Raw genomic sequence first — 19,339 nt, 5'->3', positions numbered from 1 at the left:
AAGCATTTAAATTAGTCTTTGCCTAATGCCATTTTCTTAGCTAAGTGGTGGTTGCACTTCTGAGGTGTTTTTTCTTCTGTGCTCTTGCACAGAATCCCTTTTTTTCTGGATGCAATGAAAATATGTTAAGTATTACAATACCCAAACTTCAGAAATTTTTAGTGTAACAAAAACCTTGGCAAGCAGACCTCACCTTCACTTACTGTGAGAAAATGTTCTGCATCCCAGAGGAAATCAATACTTACTAATGTGAATAAACATGAAGATGAAATTATCAAACTGGCAAGTGAGGGAGACAATCTTGATTTATCAGAATTAGCTATATTTAAATGCAGAAGTTAAAAATCCTTGAGTGATAATGACTCTGGCAGATGATCAGTGAGTTCTTGTGGGTCTGGGCTCTGGTGGGACCAGGCACCCTCATAATGGCTGGCTCTATTTTCTATATTGTGGGGGTTGAATTCTGAGTCATGAACCACCAGTGCTTTGGAGCTGCTTGTGCATGGTGAAGGTTGGTTGTGCTGTAGGACCCCCTGGTTTTGTGGGTCCAAAACTGCAGCCTGGGCAGTACAAACCACAGCTCATCTGCAAAGGTTTGGAGCATGTCCTAGTGGTGAATAAGGACTACTTTTATCTGTGAGGGTGGAACACTAAACAGACTCACCAGGTACTCCTGGACTAGCACATGAAATGCAGGACCTGGAATTGTATGTGCAAATGCTTAGTGTAAAAGAGTGATTTCTGCTCTTAAGACACACAAGTAGAAAAGGCTGGGAGGTCCCTGGCAGGACAAGAGATGGCTGTTGAAGGCCAGAGGGTAACTTGCACCAGGCCCAGAGCAGGGATGTGACAGCATATCCACCCCTTCAGGCCAAACTCCACCCACAAACAACAGCAGCCCAGGCAACTATGACTGCAAATGCTGCCTCAGTTCTTAGCTTTTCCCTGCATACCATCACCTATATTTTCTTTTTTCTTTTTCCTTTTTTTTAAGTTCAGCAGCAGAGGTAAGACCTTGTTTTCATATTCTCTGTAACACCCTTATGATACTTTAGATGCTACATAGAAATAAGCAGATGGCATGGAACTGATCTGTATTTGTATATAAAATGTCTCTGACTTTATGAACAAGATCCATATTATAAAAAAGGGAAAAAAAAGAGTTGGCTGGGGTGGCTCCCCCTCCGCCTGTGCTGGCAGATGCTCCGGGAGCTGAAAGGATGTGAGGAGCAATTTCCACCTCCCCCCTCCCAGATCCTGCCAGATCAGGGCTCTGCTGGATCCGTGGGTGTTGTCTGCCTTTCACTGTTCAGCATGTACAGCATCTCAGCCTCTAGAGCAGTCTGGCACCTCTTCCAGCACTTCCTTTTTTTAACACCACTTGGAAAATCCACACAGAAAGGAGAGGGGGAGAGAAGAGAAGGCAGTGAAATGGGAAGGGGGGTAATGAGGGCCAGACCTGATGTCCTGGCATAGCTGGAGGGTCCAGAGAAGTCAGGCAGATCCAGGACTCAGGAAGGACAGAGTAAGGACAGCACAACTGCACCTGGCCCAGCCTATGGTGTCACTTTTATGAGTGTGTTTATCCCTTCCTTCATAAAAATGAATATATTTTGTTCAGTGTCTCAGGCAATGCTTTACCTTTTGAGTTAGAACTCACCTTATGCCTTGGTAGCTTGCCTGTCTGTGACCCAATTTTACACTTTACTTTGTCATTAAATATATTCAACAACTAAATGTGAAAAACATCCATAGCTTTGCAGACTCATATTTGTTTATAAGTAGGCAGCCCTGCTCCTCCATAAAGGTGGTGTCTCCCCTTTTTGGTGCCTGGTGGTGACAGAACATGTCAGCTCCTCACATGTTGAAACCAGGACATTCTTCTGGCTGCCCTGGAGGTCTCAAGACCCTGGCAGGGGCCTCAGAGACCTTGGCAGAGTCAAAAACACCTGTGCCTTTGATCCTAGCCCATGGAAAAAGTTACCAACTTTGTGTGAAGATTTACAAGCCACAAGGGTTTGAGTAGAATGTTAGTGACTTTATCACAGGGTGAAAAAGTAGAATTTTGGGGTTTTAGAATGGGGGTTCAAGAGGCAAGATGGAGGAATCTGGGCGTGTCCTCTTCTTCTTGTCCTCCATCTTCTGCTGTGATGGTGGCACTTTTGGATTGGTTTAAAGTAGAGACAGATTGTCTAACATAGGTGATAGGTATTGGAAAATTATTGTAAATAAAGTACACGTAGTTCTTAGTACAAAAACTAACACTGCCCCAAGGGAGGTCGGTGTGCCTCAACCCAACCTGCTGGACAGACCTCAGCGGGGTGGAGAAAGAATGTGTTAGATAAGAGAAAATAAACAACCTTGAAAAACAGAGCTGAAGAATCTCAACTTCTTCTTTGGTCATGGGGCTGGGAAAAAACTCTTTAATACCTCGGGAGCCATTTCAGCAACACAAAACCTGAGACTCACAGTCAGTCTTCTCATGGTCCTTGCACAGTGAACAGAGGGGGACAGGTGCTGCCAGAGGACTCTTCAGATCTCTCTGAGGCTCATTTGGACTCAAAATCAGTGAGGAGCCTATCTGTTAGCTACAGAAATTCTCCAGGGAGACAAAACTCCCCTGAGGAAAGTAACTTTTGTGATTACTTTCAGTTGTCTGCTTCTTTACGTTTGGAAATATTGTCAACTCTGCTCATAGTGAATAAATCTGAGTGTCCCCGGAGTGCCCTCTGCCCTGATTCACCATTCCACTTGATACACGATACATTAAGGTCAAACACTGTTTGCTACTCAGTGACCCCACTTTTAACTTATACTTTCTGCATGATAACTTTAATGACAATTCTCCCTTCTCCCAATGCCCTTCTCCCTGCTCTCCTTTGTTCCTTGCCTTATTCCTTTCCTGAAAGTATTTCCTAGTTAAATTCCTTTTCCTGTGGGCTTTTCTTTTCCAAGAAGCTTATTTCCTGCAGATTAGTTTTATTTAATTTCCATCACTGCTTACAGCTGAGAGTTTGAAGACTTCCTGCCCAGTCTTGCTGTCATTCCATGGTGGCATTTGATAGTTGCATCTATCAGGTGTTGATACCTGACATTTCTGCTCTGGTTTTCACTGGATGCAATGAAATGTGGCCATTTCAGCCATGCCTTCTGGTTTTCTTCTTTGTGTGCAGGGGTTGGTAGATGGGCATAATAAAATGTCTGCCCACACTTAAAAGGTAATAATTTCATATGCACATTAAGGGAGGAGTGTTTGCCACTCTGTATTTGCTGTGCTAGAGCCAGTGTGTTGAAAGCTGCCCTGTACTGGGTCAGATGCGTGCACAAAGGCAGAGGAGTTAGAAATGTGCAAGGATTAGCTGTTTGCAGCTATGTGCTGGATGACAGCTCTCACCAGAGAGTGCTCCACACCCCTGCAGCCTCTGACAAACCCTGGAGCTCTTCAGCAGATGTGGCTTTTCAGAAACCCCGTCAGAACTCAATTAGGTTTTGTGCATGAATATGTGGCTTAATAATATAAATGTGAGCACAGACAATAGGATACGGTTTGGGCTCATAAAGCCATATTAGCCATAACAATGAAGCTTAGCCTATGTTATGATCTTTATTAGCACCCTACAACACTTTAAAGGAGTAAACACTTTAAAATTCATTTTAGCTTGATTCATGCTGCATTTTATGTGCTATTTGCCATTGGCTGTGATGTCTCACTTCCAAGTGGGAGTTAGTGGGTCAGTGTGAGCCACAGGGGCTCCCCAGCTGGCATGGTCACAGGTCTGCACCTCTGCAGGGACATGCAAGGGGACACAGCTACCCATGCCCACCTCCTGGTTAAATCTGCAAGCTGGCATTTGCCATTTGAGGCTTGTGGACCATTTGAGGTAAGGAAGGGCTTGAAGTACAATAGAAAAAACAGCGCAAGTCTGCAGAAAAAAATTTAGTGCCTAAGGTGAGTAAGCTGAGAACATGTTATTCAAATAATAACAACAGTGGGAAAATAATTTATCTTGACATAAGTTATTCATCCTGCAGCCTAGATATACAACATCACTGACAGAGTTTCCAAATGTTGTCTAGATGGGTTTCTTTAAAAAGTCACCCAGTGTATCTCGATTCTTTGTATAGAAAGTCTTTTTGTCTGTGTATAGAAAGTCCTGTAAGTAATACAGGCCATTCCATATATTGTAACACATCCATGCTTTATGGATGAAGGGCTGATTTCAAACCCAGAAGGCCTGGAGGGGAGAGGCTGCAATTTCTGGGTAAGAGCTGGAGCTCTGGCAGTGAGAGGTGCAGGAACATGTGCTGGGCATCACAGGATGGGTGGAAGGGACTCACAAGAATTCTAAGCTTCCCTAAATCCTAATCAGATTTTTTCATTAAAAACAATTCCCTTGAGAAAGTATAGAAGTGAAAGGGGCATAAATCTCTATTTTCAGGCATCTCTCCTTCCCCTTACCAAACAAAAGGATTGTGTTCCCTATTGTTTCAACAAATGAAACTCTGCAGTTCAGCTGGCCTTGTTCTCAGTGTGCTTCTCTGAACTCTTACAGCCCAGTTTGCTGAAATGCTTAACACAAGTGTCCTGTCAGAAGTGGGACTGGGGAAGGACAGTGTGGAAAGGGGACCCTTCTCCTGGCCAGAGCAATCTGCTCCAATGAAAGCTGTTCTTGCCCACAGAGAGAAGCTGGAACTGGGTGATCTCTAAGGTCACTCACTTACAGCCCAGTCCAGTCTGTGGTTCTGTGGTTTGTGGGCTGATTCAGATGGTTGTCTAAAACTGGGCTTCAAGCAAATGGCTTGGGAGCCAGAGCCAGATCTGAGGAGGCTGGTAGGGGAGGACTTGGATATTTACTGAGACTGGGGAAGAGCTGTCTGGAAGAACCCAGAGCTGCACCTTGAACTGCATCTGTACCTGCACCCCTGTGCCAGCCAGCTCTGGGCCACCATCAGGGTGGCTCCAGAGAGACCTTGGGGAGGAGAGTGTGGGATTTTTGTTGCCTGTCCCAAGAAACACGCTGCCTTACCATTCTGGGGGGGAACCTATTCTGAGATAGGGAGAGAGAGACAGAGCCAGGTCTCTCAATCCCTCTGCAAAACAGATTTATGGAGCTACAGGAGCAGCAAGAATACTTCTCTGGAGGAAGAAATAGTTGCTTTTGGTCCCCCTGAGATGCTTGACTTTCTATCTTCCCCTGAAGGGCTGTGAGTAATTTGAAGGGACATGCTCTAATAGTATTTATCTACATAGTATTGCACAGTATTTACTGAATAGAATTGGAAGGAACTGTTGCTACTTACCTCGACTTGCAGTTAATTGGCATCCAAGGCATCTAGCCAAGCACACTGAAAAAGACTGATGGGAGGGAAGAAGGGTGAAATATGAGCCCCTCTCTACTCCTCACACATGGCTTGTTGTTCCTGACTCCTGGGGGTTGATTCCTCAGCCTACAGGCAGTGCCAGTGGAAGGGAAGAGGGACCCAGCTCATTCTTTTTCTGTGCAAAATGGCATCTTTGATTCTAAATGCTGCTTCTGAGAATCAAGAGAAGGTATGGAGACTAAGTCTTAGAAGGTTGTAGTTTTTGAAAATATCAAGGAAAACAGTAATATATTTGCTGTACTTTGAATAAGTCATCTGACTCTTACCTTCCAATATGGCAAGCACAGCATATTCTTTGTTGAGTGTCATCTTCCAGTGTGCTTTTTCAAGGTTCATGATGTTTTACTGATGGTCTCTGTGTTCACAAATGTGGAGAGGTTCATACTGTGCTTGCTGATGTGGAAACAGGTGCTGCAATGATCAAGTCTCTGCCCTTCTTGAAAAGAAGATGCTCAGCATAGACTCAAAAGGCTGTTACTTGAAAACAACCACTTTGGGTGCAAATATTCAGGTAGAAATATGCAGGGAAATTGAATGTTTTCAGTACAGAAATAGGCAGGATACCCTAAAAGTGCTTGACCTAGTTTGACCTACCACAAAAAACCAGTTTAACCTAACATAAAACTGTCCATAGGATGGTTTCTTTCCACAAGATCCTGGTGGTAAGCATTAACTAAGGTAGGTAGAATAGTAAAGGAATTTTGTAGAGCTTTGTTCTTGAGTGCTGGCACGTGAAATCAAGGTGACTGATCTGAGAGCAACATCACAGTGAACAGCACACTTCTGTGTGATCAAAAGGAAAGCATTATGGTGACCTGCTGGAGCAACTCAGGCAAGCTTAGTAGTGATTTGGGCTGAGTCAGTACAGGAGAAAAATAGCAGAGCAGTGGGAGAGAATTGCAAAGGATATCTAAAAGCATACTTACAAAGTGTGCTATCAAGACCACACACTACTCTGCTGGAGATATGAGACTTCATCTCTCTGCATATCCAGAGTGGGAATAATGTGAATGGCCAACACAGGAAGAAATCTGTGTTGACAAGCACTGAAAGTGTGTCAGATTGAAAGAAGTGCTTTCAACTAATTAGGGATGTAGGGCTAAAAGGGCTCCCTTGGGACACTGATTTCAGTTCCATGCTCTGAAGTGTGTGTGCGTACACAAATACATAGACATGTGGGTGTATGTGGGATGTCACATCATCCCTGCTGTAACAATCCATCCTTATCATAGGTCCAGTAACCTTAAAATAGTTCTGGTTTGGTTTTTTGTCTAAGACTGTCTATGCCTTCACTATTTTACTGGCTAGTTGGGTCTTTTTCTCATGGATCATGACAGCAATCTGAATTGAATATTAAATTAATATTCCTGCAGAATAATTGACCTGACTGCAGCCTTAAGCTTGCCAGGCAGCACTGCCATGTTGTCTGCCTTTTACCATTACCCCGCTGGGCACTCTTGGAGGCTGTGTAAAGCATAGACCTGAGAACAGGAATAAAAGGAGAGGAATAAATTGCTGGCTAGAGAAACTTCACAGGAATGGAGGCTTGAACATATAAAGCACTCTGTATTTCTAAGAGGTTATTGTCTATCCTGCAGCGACAGCTTTGAAATACTTTGAAATATGAAGTTCCATTCTGGCCACTGTAACATATTTGACAGAGTTAGGAAAAGCAGTTTAAATTATGTTCAAACACCACCAGCAGTGATTGAAAACAGCAAAGCCAAGAATGGGATTAGCATGTGGTACTCTTCACATAAGTGCATATTGCTTAACAGCCTAATCTTCTTATGTGTCTAAGAACCACACGCCTCCCAGCCCTCTTGAATTATGTCTGTTGTGCCAGTCAACCCAACATCAGGTAAATGCAAAATTCAGGGATCTGCTCATGGAAATGACATCCAAATCATATGCTTTCCAGTATCTTAATCTCTCCTGCTACCTGAATGACAAATATGGGGTTTTGCCCACTTGCCCTTTTTTCTCCTGAATAGCTGTTTTTTCCATGTGTAGCATAATGCAAGGCAGAAAAATGCCACAGGGATGTGCTAAGAAACTGTGATTGAAACATGAGAGGTTTCACTGTATTGGCAGGAAATAAAACAATACAAAGAGCATAAAAGATTGTGGTCTTTCTCAACAGATTCTGCTGTCAGTGAGGTTTCTGCCTTTTTGCTTGAGTTTGAAAAATTTGCTAAATTGTCTGCCCATGAGTGCAGAACAGAATAATAATTGTACTCATGCTGTTGCCCACATGTAGCTAAAGACTTAACTTGTTTTGTCATGTCTCCCCTCCTGTTTTTCTGGAGGGCAGCTGCAGCCTGCACAGACGCAGTTGCACTGGCTTTGATTTGCATGTGCCAGTGGCAGGGCAGATGTGGTGATCCAGGCTTCAGGTCCAGACCGGTTGCCCAAACCATCTTTTGGGGTCTGTGTCACTGGAGCTTTCCACTCACATCCATCCTGAACTCAGGCTGCTCAACACAAAAATTCTTCAGAAATATTCTGAATTTCTGCCCTGATAAAAGCAATGAGAAATAATGATGCACAAGGCTATTACAAACCGTGTTTTTCAGCACAGGCTCCCAGAGAGAAGTAGCCAAGGAGCAAACCATCTAAAGTGGGTCATCAGTCACCCATGGCCCTGTGACAGTGGGCACTGGGAAGACTGAAAGGGAAATGTCTGCCCTGAAAGGCACCCTCACAAATGACAGAATACACCAGGAAAACAAGAACAAAAGATGTGGCCAAGGATGGGGGCACCCTATCAAGACCCTGAACAAATCCCAAAGATGTCCTTGGTTGGTGAGGACACAAGGGGCTTGGCATGCAGTTTTTTCTTTCATTGAGTTGAGCATCTCTTGTCTCACATGAGAGATGTGCTTGGAAAGCTCTGTGAAGACCTGCCTCATTTCTCACCTGTCCCAGGGAAGAGAAGGACTGTCCCACAGACAGCTTCCCAGGGAAGAGATGGACTGGGAAGCACAGGTAGGGTCCTCAGCAGCCTCTGCAGCGCCAAGGAACCTGAGTGCCTGTCACATTCCCACCATCTGATGTCCCTGCCCCAGCAAAACAGCTTTAGAAGATTAACCCATCATTCTCAGGTGCTGCTCTGGCACTGACTTGGTGGGGAAGGAGCATGGCATCCTGCCCCTGCCAGGGTGACCAGGGTTCCCAAGGGCACTGGGCTATGTCCCAGTTTCTAGCTGCAGTTACTTGGTACTTTTTCCTAGAGTTATGAGGGGAATTGTGTGCATACCCATGCTTGTAGGTGTACTCACTGAAGTTATGGTAAGGTTGCCATTGTTCAGCTGGCTGCTGGATAAGCTGACAAGCCAGTAGTGTTATTTGCAATGAACAGCAGCCCCACCAACACACTCCCTTTGCATGGGCATCTTTCAATTGTTAATAAAGATGGGACGGGAAAGTAGCTCATCCAAATAGTACTACAGTTCCTGTTGGTGGGGTTTGCCAGTGGCAAATAGGGAAATGTCTGCATATATGCATGGCTGGGAGGGAACACAATTGTTGAAAACAGAATGATTGTCCCACCTTCTAGGAGTTCCAGACTCCAGTGTCCCTGCTGGGTAAGGCTGGCACCCGCTTTTTGCCATCACTGGGAAGTGGCAGCTGCAGAGGGAGCTGCTTTGCAAATACTGAGCTTGCTGATGGATGTGGGACACGAACAGCAAAGAAGCAACTCTAGATTTTTACCAGTGTTGTAGGCTTAAACCCCCTGAGTGCTCCAGTGGTTACAAGAGTACATTGGGGGAAGTGTACATTCAGGACATACAGGGCTGGCTATAAATAAAATTCACATCACACTCAGCACTTGCCTCAATGAAACATTTATGCACTAAATTGCATGATGAAGTTGGATGTGCTGCCAGGCTGCCTAGTTTTTGAGATAATCTGGTCTTCCTCAGAATTAATTTTCTCGCAATGTTTTGCACACCAACGCAGCAGGCAGTAGCTCACTGCTGACCTGGGCAGTAGCTGAGGAAGAGGCTGATCACATTGAATTCTGCTGCTGCTGGCATAGGCCCATCAATGCAAAGCTGGATGAACATCCAGCTTCCTTATGACATTGAATCACACAAGAAAACCTCACCATTTTTACATGAAATAGCTAGAAAAAATGGCATATGCTAAAATGACAGGTCAACCACCTTAATGCTGGAGAAGAAGCACTTTCCTAAGCAGAGCCTGGCATGGGGCTGCTGGCCACAGCAACCTTTGGGTGCATCCTGCCCCCCTGCAGCAGGGTGGGCAAAGAGGTTTTACTAAGTGCACAGCCCTCAGCACCTCTGCCTCCTGCAAAGTGCTTGGCTCATTACAGCCTCTCTTAAGCATAACTGGGCTCTGGAATAGGCTTATTCACTAGTCTGATCCTTTTAAATTTTGGGTTTTGTCTTTCAGAACCTGGATACTTTAACAAGGATTCGGCAGCTGCCAGTTCAGCTTTGCCTGTGCAGAATTCAGGGCTGACAGCTCTGGGTGCTGGTCCTTCACATGCAGGCAACCTCCTTGCTCTCTGCTCCAATTCCCTCCAGGCTGCACACTTCTTCACACCTTACAACAAATCTTGTTTTCTCTCTGAACCAGGAAATATAGGAAATTATCTTTTTTTTCTTTCTTCCCCTGACAGATAATAGCAACTATAATACACACAGAAATAATAGAAAGTTGAGTAACAGAAGGGTCTGAGAAGGGGGGAGGCAAGTGTCTGTAGAAGCAGACGGAGTTGTGGGGGGAAACCCCTGGATCTATCAAATAAATAGAGCAGAAATCTTTCTTGCTTGGCCTTTGTGGTGTTATTATTAGAACAACCACGCCTGAGTGCACTAAAGCCGCACAACCTTCAAGCATCCACATCCAGCTCTGCTATGGCAGGATCCTTTTTCTGCTTGGCTAAAAGAGGGAGAGAATGAGAGGACGTGAAGATGAGAAAGGTCTGTACATTATAAATATGGTCCACTTCAATAAAACAGCTATTTGGAAATCTTCAAAACTCTTCTCTTGAGAAGAGCCATTAGTGTATATCTGTTTGACATTGGTTGTTAGGAAACCGGCCAGTGTTAATGGATCCCCAGAATGGAATAGAGAATCCATTTAAATGGTCTCTTGTCATTTTGTCATCCCACAAGACCAAAAAAAAACCCCAACAAAACAATTACTTTAACTCAGGAATGAAATGTAGTGACAGTTTATGTAATTCACTTTGTATAGTCTAAATTGATCGAAGCACACACTAAAATTATGTTAACAGACTATATCTGATGCCTGAAATGTAGCATTTCCTATCCCTGTATCGGCTTTTTTCTCATTCAGTGTGATGTCCAGCTGTTAATCATTTAAAGACTGTGGCTTTACAGTTTCTGTATTGCTTTATTTATTATGCATGTTACGATGATGCTGAGGGGCTACAGCCTCGCACAGGCTCAGCGTTGTAAAAACAGCCTGCAGTGTAAAACACTGAGTGAAGGAAGTGCTGGCTGAAAGAGATACCTTATCCTCATTTCACAGAACAGAGATATAGGGAGCCTTACTATTTAATGCCAGCTCCTAGCAGAAGCATATGGTAAAGCTTTGACTGCACATTTCTTCTAGATCTCAGCCCAGTGGTCTTTGTTTGCTGAATTACCACAGGGGTGGTTTTTTTTCTTTTAGTGGAAGTAAGAGATTCAGTCCTGTGAAGAAAATTAGATGTTCAGTAGTCCTTAAAGCTCACAGTCCACTCCTGTGGTTGCATCCTCTGGCTTCAGCTCCCAGCAATGGTGCCCAGCTCCCAGGGGCAATCAGTGAGGGCGAGGCAAAATGTCATTGCAGAAGAACAGGCAATGTGCAAAGGACAGGGAGGGACATGCAAAGGACAATGTGCCAGCAATGAAATGGAAGCAGGTCCTTTTTTTTGGCAGGCTTTTACTCACTGGTTAGCTTTTCCCCTCTTACTTCTTTCCAGAAGATTTTTTCAGAGTTTTGCTGCTCTGAGGTTGGGATGCTGTTCCACAAACATTCAGACTAACTGCATTCATTGTGAGTTTATACTTACTTACTTATACTTGGGCCAGCATTGTCCTCCACCCTACCCAGTGCTGCTCCCTCCCTCTGAGCTTCTTCCCCACTGCAGGCTGGGAACATTCATCCCCTTGCAGCTTTTTCTGCAAGCGCTTTTGGTTTCCATTCTGGACCTCCTAGAAAATCCACTCCAACTTTGGAGTATTTTAAAGGACTGGTCAGTTCAGTGAGTATTGTGCAGTATTTCTGTTTTCTTGGTGTCGGGGGGGTACATTCCCTGTTACCATGAATCAGAGCTCCTGCACGGAAAGGTGAGAAGACATGGATGGGTGCTGGCTGGGGCCATAGCACAGGGCACTGTAAGCTTCTTAATGCTCTATCATTTGAAGATTAGCAATGTATTTGTGGTTTTTCTCCTGGGACAGCACTCTGCACAGCTCTGCTGGCTAAGGGACACTTGTTGGGTGGCTAAGAGGTTATGCTATTTCATCTGTCAACAGCAATGTGTGTTTGCAACAGTAGGTGTGTAGCACAGCTTGCATGAACTTGGTTTCATTTCTAAGTCTCACACAAAGTATATTAACCCAATTCCTACTCCTATTTGTAAAACACTGTTGCTAAGACCAAAAGAGCTTTCTACAAGCTAAATTTTGCAGCAAAATCTATTTTAGTCTGATGAAATGTCTTAAAATTTTGTAAGTAGGTAAAACTTTCCACTCACTTACTGATATTCATCACAGACAACTACCAGCACTTCAGTCTAGACAGATTTTTCTGGGAGTAGGAAGGAACTGCTTGTGCCTGCCTTTTCAGGAGCCTCCAGGGTACATTGTGTGATCAGGAATATCACATGCCCTAGGCAATACAAAGAATGGGTGGGGTGTCATTACTACTGCCTATAAATTTTTGTCTTGAGCTGAGATTCCCAAGGAGGAAGTGTGGCTCAGAACAGGATCAGGGCCTTTGTGGCTCATACCGTGTATGTAAAACAGACATAGTGCTTTGTTACCTTCAAGGGGTAAAGGAGATACAAAATCAGCTCCTGTGAGTGAGGCATTTCCCTACTGCAGTGGTAACAGACAGACAAGCCATCAAAAGCTCTGCCTGCAATTTGGCAACATTATGTTTTTGCAATGTCAAAAATTTAATTAGTAAATCCTCATGATGAACAAGCACTGACAGGTTGCCATCATTCATCCTACTACCTTCCTCCTCTATCATTTTTTCTCCCCCCTGTGCCATTCCTTGCACTGACACCATGCCAGTCGCATGGAGCAGCACTAAAAATGTGCTGAAAAATGACTGAAACCCCACCTGCAAAAATCCACTGATAAGCAAAGCGAGGCTCCCTACCAGACAGAGAGTCTGGGGTCCCTTCATTTTTGCTGAACCTCTGAGAACCTGAACTTCATCATATCATACCACCACCTCCATCATGGCACCTGCAAATTTTGGTGAACTGCTGGGGTTTTTTTCTAATCAAAGAAACTGATAGTCTCTCATTATCCCACACGTGGCAGCATGGTTCCTAGGTTTCTCCTCTTCTGTCTGCACTTTTATTCTTCTCCAACTGTACTTTCCCAGTTCTTTCTCTACACAGAGCACTGCTATGCCTTCAGGCTGAGTGAATGTTGTTTTGCATTGAAGAAAGGCACAAAACAAGATCAAAGCATCTCCACCAAAGAGCCATCCTCTGCCATGGTGCACTGGCTACCCCTCAGAAAAGCTAAGAGAGTGCACAAGCAGGAAAGTAGATGAGACCCTCAGATATGGGAAGGAGGGTAGTGCTTGGCCAGTGCGAGGCACTCTGGTTCTTTGGCTGCTGACTGGGAAGGGGAGCCCAGGAGGTACCTCCTGTGCCTGAGGGTGCCTGTGGCACACTGTGCTGTCCTGTGAGCACAGCAGCTGCAGCAGCTCCTTGGCATTGGACTGGAGCCTGTCTGTATCAGTGCCTGTGGCAGAAGGAACAAGCCCAGTGCTACCCTGAGGATGTGCCACCTGCTCTGCTGTGCTGTGTGGGCTCAGGATGAGCCTGCTCCCTGCTGCTGGCTGGGGCAGAGTGCTGGCATCTCCCATGGCCCTCCACTCCTGCTTTAGCCCTTGGAAAGCTACCTGCTGTGTACCCTGAGGCTGGGAGTAGTCCATGGGACTCCCATGAGTCCCAGCACTCCTGAGAAACTATCTCAAACTTTTAGTGGACTTGATTCATGTCATTTTCAGAGGCAGACTTCTGGGATTTCTCTTTGGAGGAACTGAAGTGTTCCTGTCCCTCAGAAGTCCCTGTCTGTTAAAGAAACCTCTTTTGATAGGTGACTGTCAAAGTCTCCCAGCAGGGCAAGCAGTTAATCTCAGTTGTTACGCCCCAGCAGGCAGTGAACTAGCAACCTGTGTCAGAAACTAGTTGTGTGTAACGTGATGTAGTGAAAGAGCACATTGGCAGGAGAATGAATAAATGGGAGACCTATTCCTCCCACTGCCTTTGCTCAAAATGTCACTGTGGAAAGACTGCATAGCTTCTTTGCATTTTTGTTTTGCTACCTATAAAATTATTATCCCTTTGTCCATTTATATAAGAAACTGATATAGTATCATTTCACCTGCTTGCCTCCATGGAGCCATTTGCAATCTGGTAAAAGGGCCTTGCCTAAAGGCTAACTGGTATAACATGATGTGGAAACACAGAGAAGATAATGTTTGCTGCTATTTTATTGAGAGTGAAGGTGCTGTAACAGACCCAGTGCCTGTTCTTGACAATACAGTTCCAAGCAAAAACCTTTCCTTTCAGCGAGGTTGATGGAAGAGAGACTGGAAGTCTTATGTTGCACTCTATTTTTCATCCTACAGCTGTCTCCAACCTTGATGCAGAGAGCAAACTGAGTGTCTACTACCGAGCACCTTGGCATCAGCAAAGAAACATCTTCCTCCCCTCCAGCAGACCACCCTGCGTGGAGGAGCTGCACCGCCACGCCAAGCAGCACCTGCGAGCCCTGCGCAGAGGTGGGTGCTCCCCCTGCTCCAGATCCTCACAAACACCTCTCCAGGCTCCACTCCAGGCAGTAGGGGGATGCTCCCCCTGCTCCAGATCCGCACAAACACCTCTCCAGGCTCCACTCCAGGCAGCAGAGGGATGCTCAGGCACAGGCACACAGAACTGTGGGCGCTCATCCACACTGGGACTTAGGTGCTCCTGCTAAGAAATCACAGAACTGTAGAATCACTGGGTGGTTTGGGTTTGAAGGGACCTTAAAGATTATCTAGTCCAAACCCCCTCACAAGGGCTGAAACAGGAGCCCAGTGGTATCAGTCTCCACAGAAACTGGGCTGTCTGCTCAGGGTTTCCAAGCATGATACTGGAGGATGCCTGTGCCCTTCAAGAGTGGCAGCTGAAAGTCAGGTGACAGATATCCTGGATGGCTTGGAAGGGTTGGGCATGTCTCCCCTTCCCAGGCTAGGGAACATCTTCTTACATCACCTAACAAACTGCAGATCGGTGGTCTCAAAGCAATACAGAGAGGGAGCAGGAGCAACAGGGTCATAACCAGGCTCCTGGATTCCTGCCATAAAGAGAATTTACTAGATGCAAACATCTGAATGGTCCTAAAACAGCACATTAAGGGGAAGGCAAAAGATGGGGAAAGGCCAGTTTTCACTGGGAACCTAACCAAGGGAAAATTATTACCAAGACATAAGACAAAGCAGGCAAACAAGCCTGTCTTTCTTCTGTGCCATAAGGAGGGAAAAAACCCATGCAGGTTACACTTAAAATATCCAGCAGCAGCCTCCTGTCTTGAAGTGTTTTGCACCAACAGCTCTAATTGCCTTGCTCATTTATTACTGTTATTAGCTTATAATAATAATCGATTACTTAGAACTGCAGAGCATCTGTTAGCTGGATAAGATGTTCCAATTAATCACCACATTTGACTGTCTCTGCAGGTTTTAGGTCAGGAACACACTGCATTATGTCTTCATGGCATGGTAGAGAGTGAAACAGCCAAATTGCAGCCACAGTAGTGCTGGAATAGAGAAGTTCTTTTCTGTTCTCAGCAGCTCTGCCTTGCAGTTGTCCCAGAGCCAGGCTGATCTTTGCCTGCCATCTTGTGGGCAGGAGAAATCCTGACAACATCATGTGAAGGCAGCTCCAGAAAATGTCCTATCATTTTAAAGTTACAAATCTTCATTTTGGCAATTTCCCATCCTCCACAATTTACGGGGCAGCTGTGCAGGTTCAGCAGGCACCTTGTCATGTGCTGCTGTATCTTATTTTCCATGCATACATGACGATGAAATTTTAGTCTGAAATTTATTCTAAATATGTTTATTGTGTCTCAACTCTCTCTTCTATCAGAATTTCATTATCTCTTTATCTGTTTAATCAGGAGCAATTAAAAATGAAATTTTAGGTCAGAAAACAACTATGCTGGCAGTAAACATTGTTGACTGTGGAACACAGCTAGTGGAGCAGGTGAATATGTTATCTCCTTTCAGTAGCACTCCATGCAAGCAGCAACTATCTAACTGTGACCTAAAATTAAAGATGGGAAGTCCATGAGTCCATTCTCCCATTCACTTGGAAGGTTCCAGAGACTTGGGACCGATGCTGGAAGAGGACTGAATATTGTGAGCCCATGCTGAAGGAAGACTCCTGTGGGCCCAGGGTGGATAAAGATCTTGACCTTCCCAGGATGATCTCCTTCTTGCTGGAACCCTGAGCATTACCATTGCAACAACCTTCATGATGTCAAGCCAATGCTCAGGACCTAACACTGCCATGCAGCCAGGGAATAAAATCCCACCTGGAGCTGTGCTTCTGGTTTTTCCCCTAAGAGTGGGGAAATTTTATATGGGTAGGATGCAGGCGTAGTTATTGCATCTCAACATTTCAAGGCAGTAAGAGCTGCAGGCTCCTGATGGAAATCAGGCCTTGGGTCTCAAGTGCCTAGAAGAAAGCTCCATTGTCTCTTGGGATAAATGGTGTAAATCTCATCTGGGAGCAATTCAGCTGCAGTGCATATGCTGGGGTGCCCTGTATGGGCATTGCTCTTCTGGGCACACAGATGTCCACTAAGTGCTCCTCCCCTTCAGCTGCAACAGGGATGATTTGTACCACTCACTGGGGAAGAAGCTTTGTCTTTGGAGTCCATTGTCCTGTACCTGTCTCTGTTGTGCTGTTAGTAGAGATATTTGTACGTTTTTAACACTTGGAAAGACTTGTGTCTTCTTTCTCATCCAAAACAGAACATCGAAGCCGAGGTGATAACAGAGAGCAGAAAGTCCAAGGCCCCATTGCTGTGGTGGCTCCCCCCTTTCCTCCCTTCCCTGCCATCAGCAGCCAAAAGAAGCAAGCGATAAAGGACCGACATTTCCTACCAGTAAGTCTTTCACTACAGCTACCACATGCAAATACATTTCTGGCATGGTGGGACCCAGGTGTGGCAGTGCTTCACAAGTGACCACTCCCCAAGCTGATGCAGTACAACAGAGCTGGCCTTAAAGACTGTCAAAGCAATACAGAGAGGGAGCAGGAGCAACAAGGTCATAACCAGGCTCCTGGATTCCTGCCATGAAGAGAATTTACTAGATGCAAACATCTGGATGGTCCTACAACAGCACATTAAGGGGAAGGCAAAACCCCAGGGTGGCAGTTTTCAATCAGAAACCTCTTCTTTTTTACCCGTGGCCAGCAAACAAATGCTCTCATTCACACTTTCCTTCACAAGTCCTCCAAATTCAGCACTCAGGCTGTAGAGGTAGCACTTTGAGGACCCTACCATAATTTCAGAAAGTGCTGTAATTTCAGCCCTGGCATTAGCATTGCCACGAGCAAAGAGTTCCAGGGCTTTTGAGTGCCAGCTTGAGGCTTGTGTTTGTGCAGGAGGTTCAGGACCATGACCCCAGCTACAAAAAACCACACTTTTCATAGTCCTGTTTGGCAATGTTCATCTCCATGCAGTTTTTCAGATGTTTCATGTCTCACACGTGTCCTTACAACCAGCCAAGCAGGAACTCCAGCTGAAGATCTGGTCCTGTATATCTGTGCTCACTTCTCACTGCTGCATTGATTTGAAATCAAGTTAGTATTGACAATATGGTATTTATCACTGTTAAAAGAAACATGCTAGATTGACAGCTTAAATTCTGATTAGGTTCATAATTCCCACTGGCTTCAGCTGGACTTTGGTATTTCTGTGGCTCTGGGTGTTTTACTCACAGAAGTGTCAGAGTAGCTAATTTTGCCCTGTACTAAGAGCCATTGCATTATTTAAAAGGTGTAGGTCAGACCTGGACTTGGCTTTTAAGTGAAGTGTTTGTTTAATGCCAGCTCTAGGTCAGGTTGTGATAGGTCTGCTCTGCATCTGCCAGGTCAGGGACACTGGCATCTCAAGAGATGCTACACCTGTGAGTACATTATAAGCTCAGTGATGATTCAGTCACCACACTGAATCATCATTTACTTAAAAATCCAAGTGCATTCATCCTAATCCATTGTATTAACCATATTTAAATACTATAATGCTAAAGCACTCACAGTGTAAAAGACACAGTGTAAACGAGTCACACCTGCCCAGGGACCAAAATATCAGCCAATCAGTCCATAGGAAAAGTTCTGTTTCTCATTTAAAAAGCATGAAATACATAATAAGATTTGCATTACTTTGACTGTTTCAGCTTTTTGGCTGCTTACCTGGTTAATTTTGAGGACAGCATCACCATCACTACTTTGAACAGGTTAAGTTTTCAGGCCTTATGATTCAACTTAAAGGAGATATCCTGATGGTAAAGGACAGCACAGAAGAGAGTTTGAAGACAGAAAGAAGAAGCAGGATTACCTGTTTCTTCGTGATAAGTCATCATCAGAGCTAGTGTTGTGGTAGAGTCATTGAAAGGTAAAGGGAAGGTGATGCCATGTTAAGGATCAAAACCAGCTACAGATGATAGTTTGGACAGGCTATTGAACATAAAGCTCTCTTACTATCAGATAGGGAACGAGGCATCTCTTTTGAAATTGCATAAACAGTGCTCAAAAGCCTGAATCTCTGCTGTGTTTGGAAAACAACCAGTGCATTTTATACATTACTTCCATCTGTGGAACACAAAATAATAACAACTAGTGAGCAACTCTCTGAGCCCTGTATTAGTTGACAAAATTAAGTCATGCTGAATGCAGATGTCTTGGCTATATCTGAAAGTCCACCTTTTTCTTTTCAAGAAGGAAAACATTAAACTTTGTGCCCACCCATATCAGACCTCCTTTTGGAAGCTGACCGGGTTCAGTGTTCCCCTAAGGAGAAGCAAACAAGAGCTCTTGGAGGGCTGTTGTTCTGTTGATTTCAAGGCATCTGGCAATGTTCTGCTCTGGAAATTGCAAAAACACTGCACACAGAGTACTTCAAAGTGCCTTGACCAATTTCTGAGAAAACCCCTCGTAAATGGGGCAACTTAAAAATTGAAAGAGAATACGGCAAGATGAAGCTGCACACGAATGTTCTGTCTGGCAGAGATTAATCAGAGATTGTTACAAGACACTGCAGCAGTGAATAGCTAATTGATATTGTTCCATCCTTCATGATATAATGATACCATTACAAGAAAAAGTTGAGCATGCTGTAATTGGCTAGCTTGCTCTTTCTGGCATAAGCTTTTTTTTTGACCAACATCTGCAAGAGTTTATCTGCTTCAGGGACTGCCAGTAATGTTTGATATCTGATTCCAGTTGATGGTATCAGCAAGTCATCCAGGAACTAAAGATGCTAAATCCACAAGAATTTTTATTCATGGCACAGCAGTATGGTGTGTATTCCACTCTTCTGATGCATTGGGAAGGTGCTGAAGGGAGCAATACTACACAACCAAAAGAGCCCCTTTTTGTGTTTCTTTTAACTAGGAAAGGGATCAACAAGAAGCTGGGAAATTTTTGAAAGTTACAGGGTCTGACTTT

The 19,339-nt window shown here is 44.6% G+C and overlaps 1 protein-coding gene across 2 annotated transcripts in view; it reads left to right on the top strand.

The window, feature by feature from the left end:
- NHS (NHS actin remodeling regulator) overlaps positions 1-19,339 on the top strand; it is a 248,063-nt gene that overhangs the window by 207,303 nt on the left and 21,421 nt on the right. For both annotated transcript variants that reach the window (XM_063182951.1, XM_063182958.1), the window contains exons 2-3: positions 14,245-14,397; positions 16,639-16,772. In XM_063182951.1, coding sequence (XP_063039021.1) covers positions 14,245-14,397; positions 16,639-16,772 — 287 coding nt within the window. The remainder of the gene's footprint in view (positions 1-14,244; positions 14,398-16,638; positions 16,773-19,339) is intronic.

The sequence above is a fragment of the Melospiza melodia genome, chromosome 2 (genome assembly GCF_035770615.1).
Source record: "Melospiza melodia melodia isolate bMelMel2 chromosome 2, bMelMel2.pri, whole genome shotgun sequence".
Taxonomy (NCBI): domain Eukaryota; kingdom Metazoa; phylum Chordata; class Aves; order Passeriformes; family Passerellidae; genus Melospiza; species Melospiza melodia.
The sequence above is the reverse complement of the archived record's forward strand: the minus strand, read 5'-3'. Positions and strand labels throughout refer to the sequence as shown.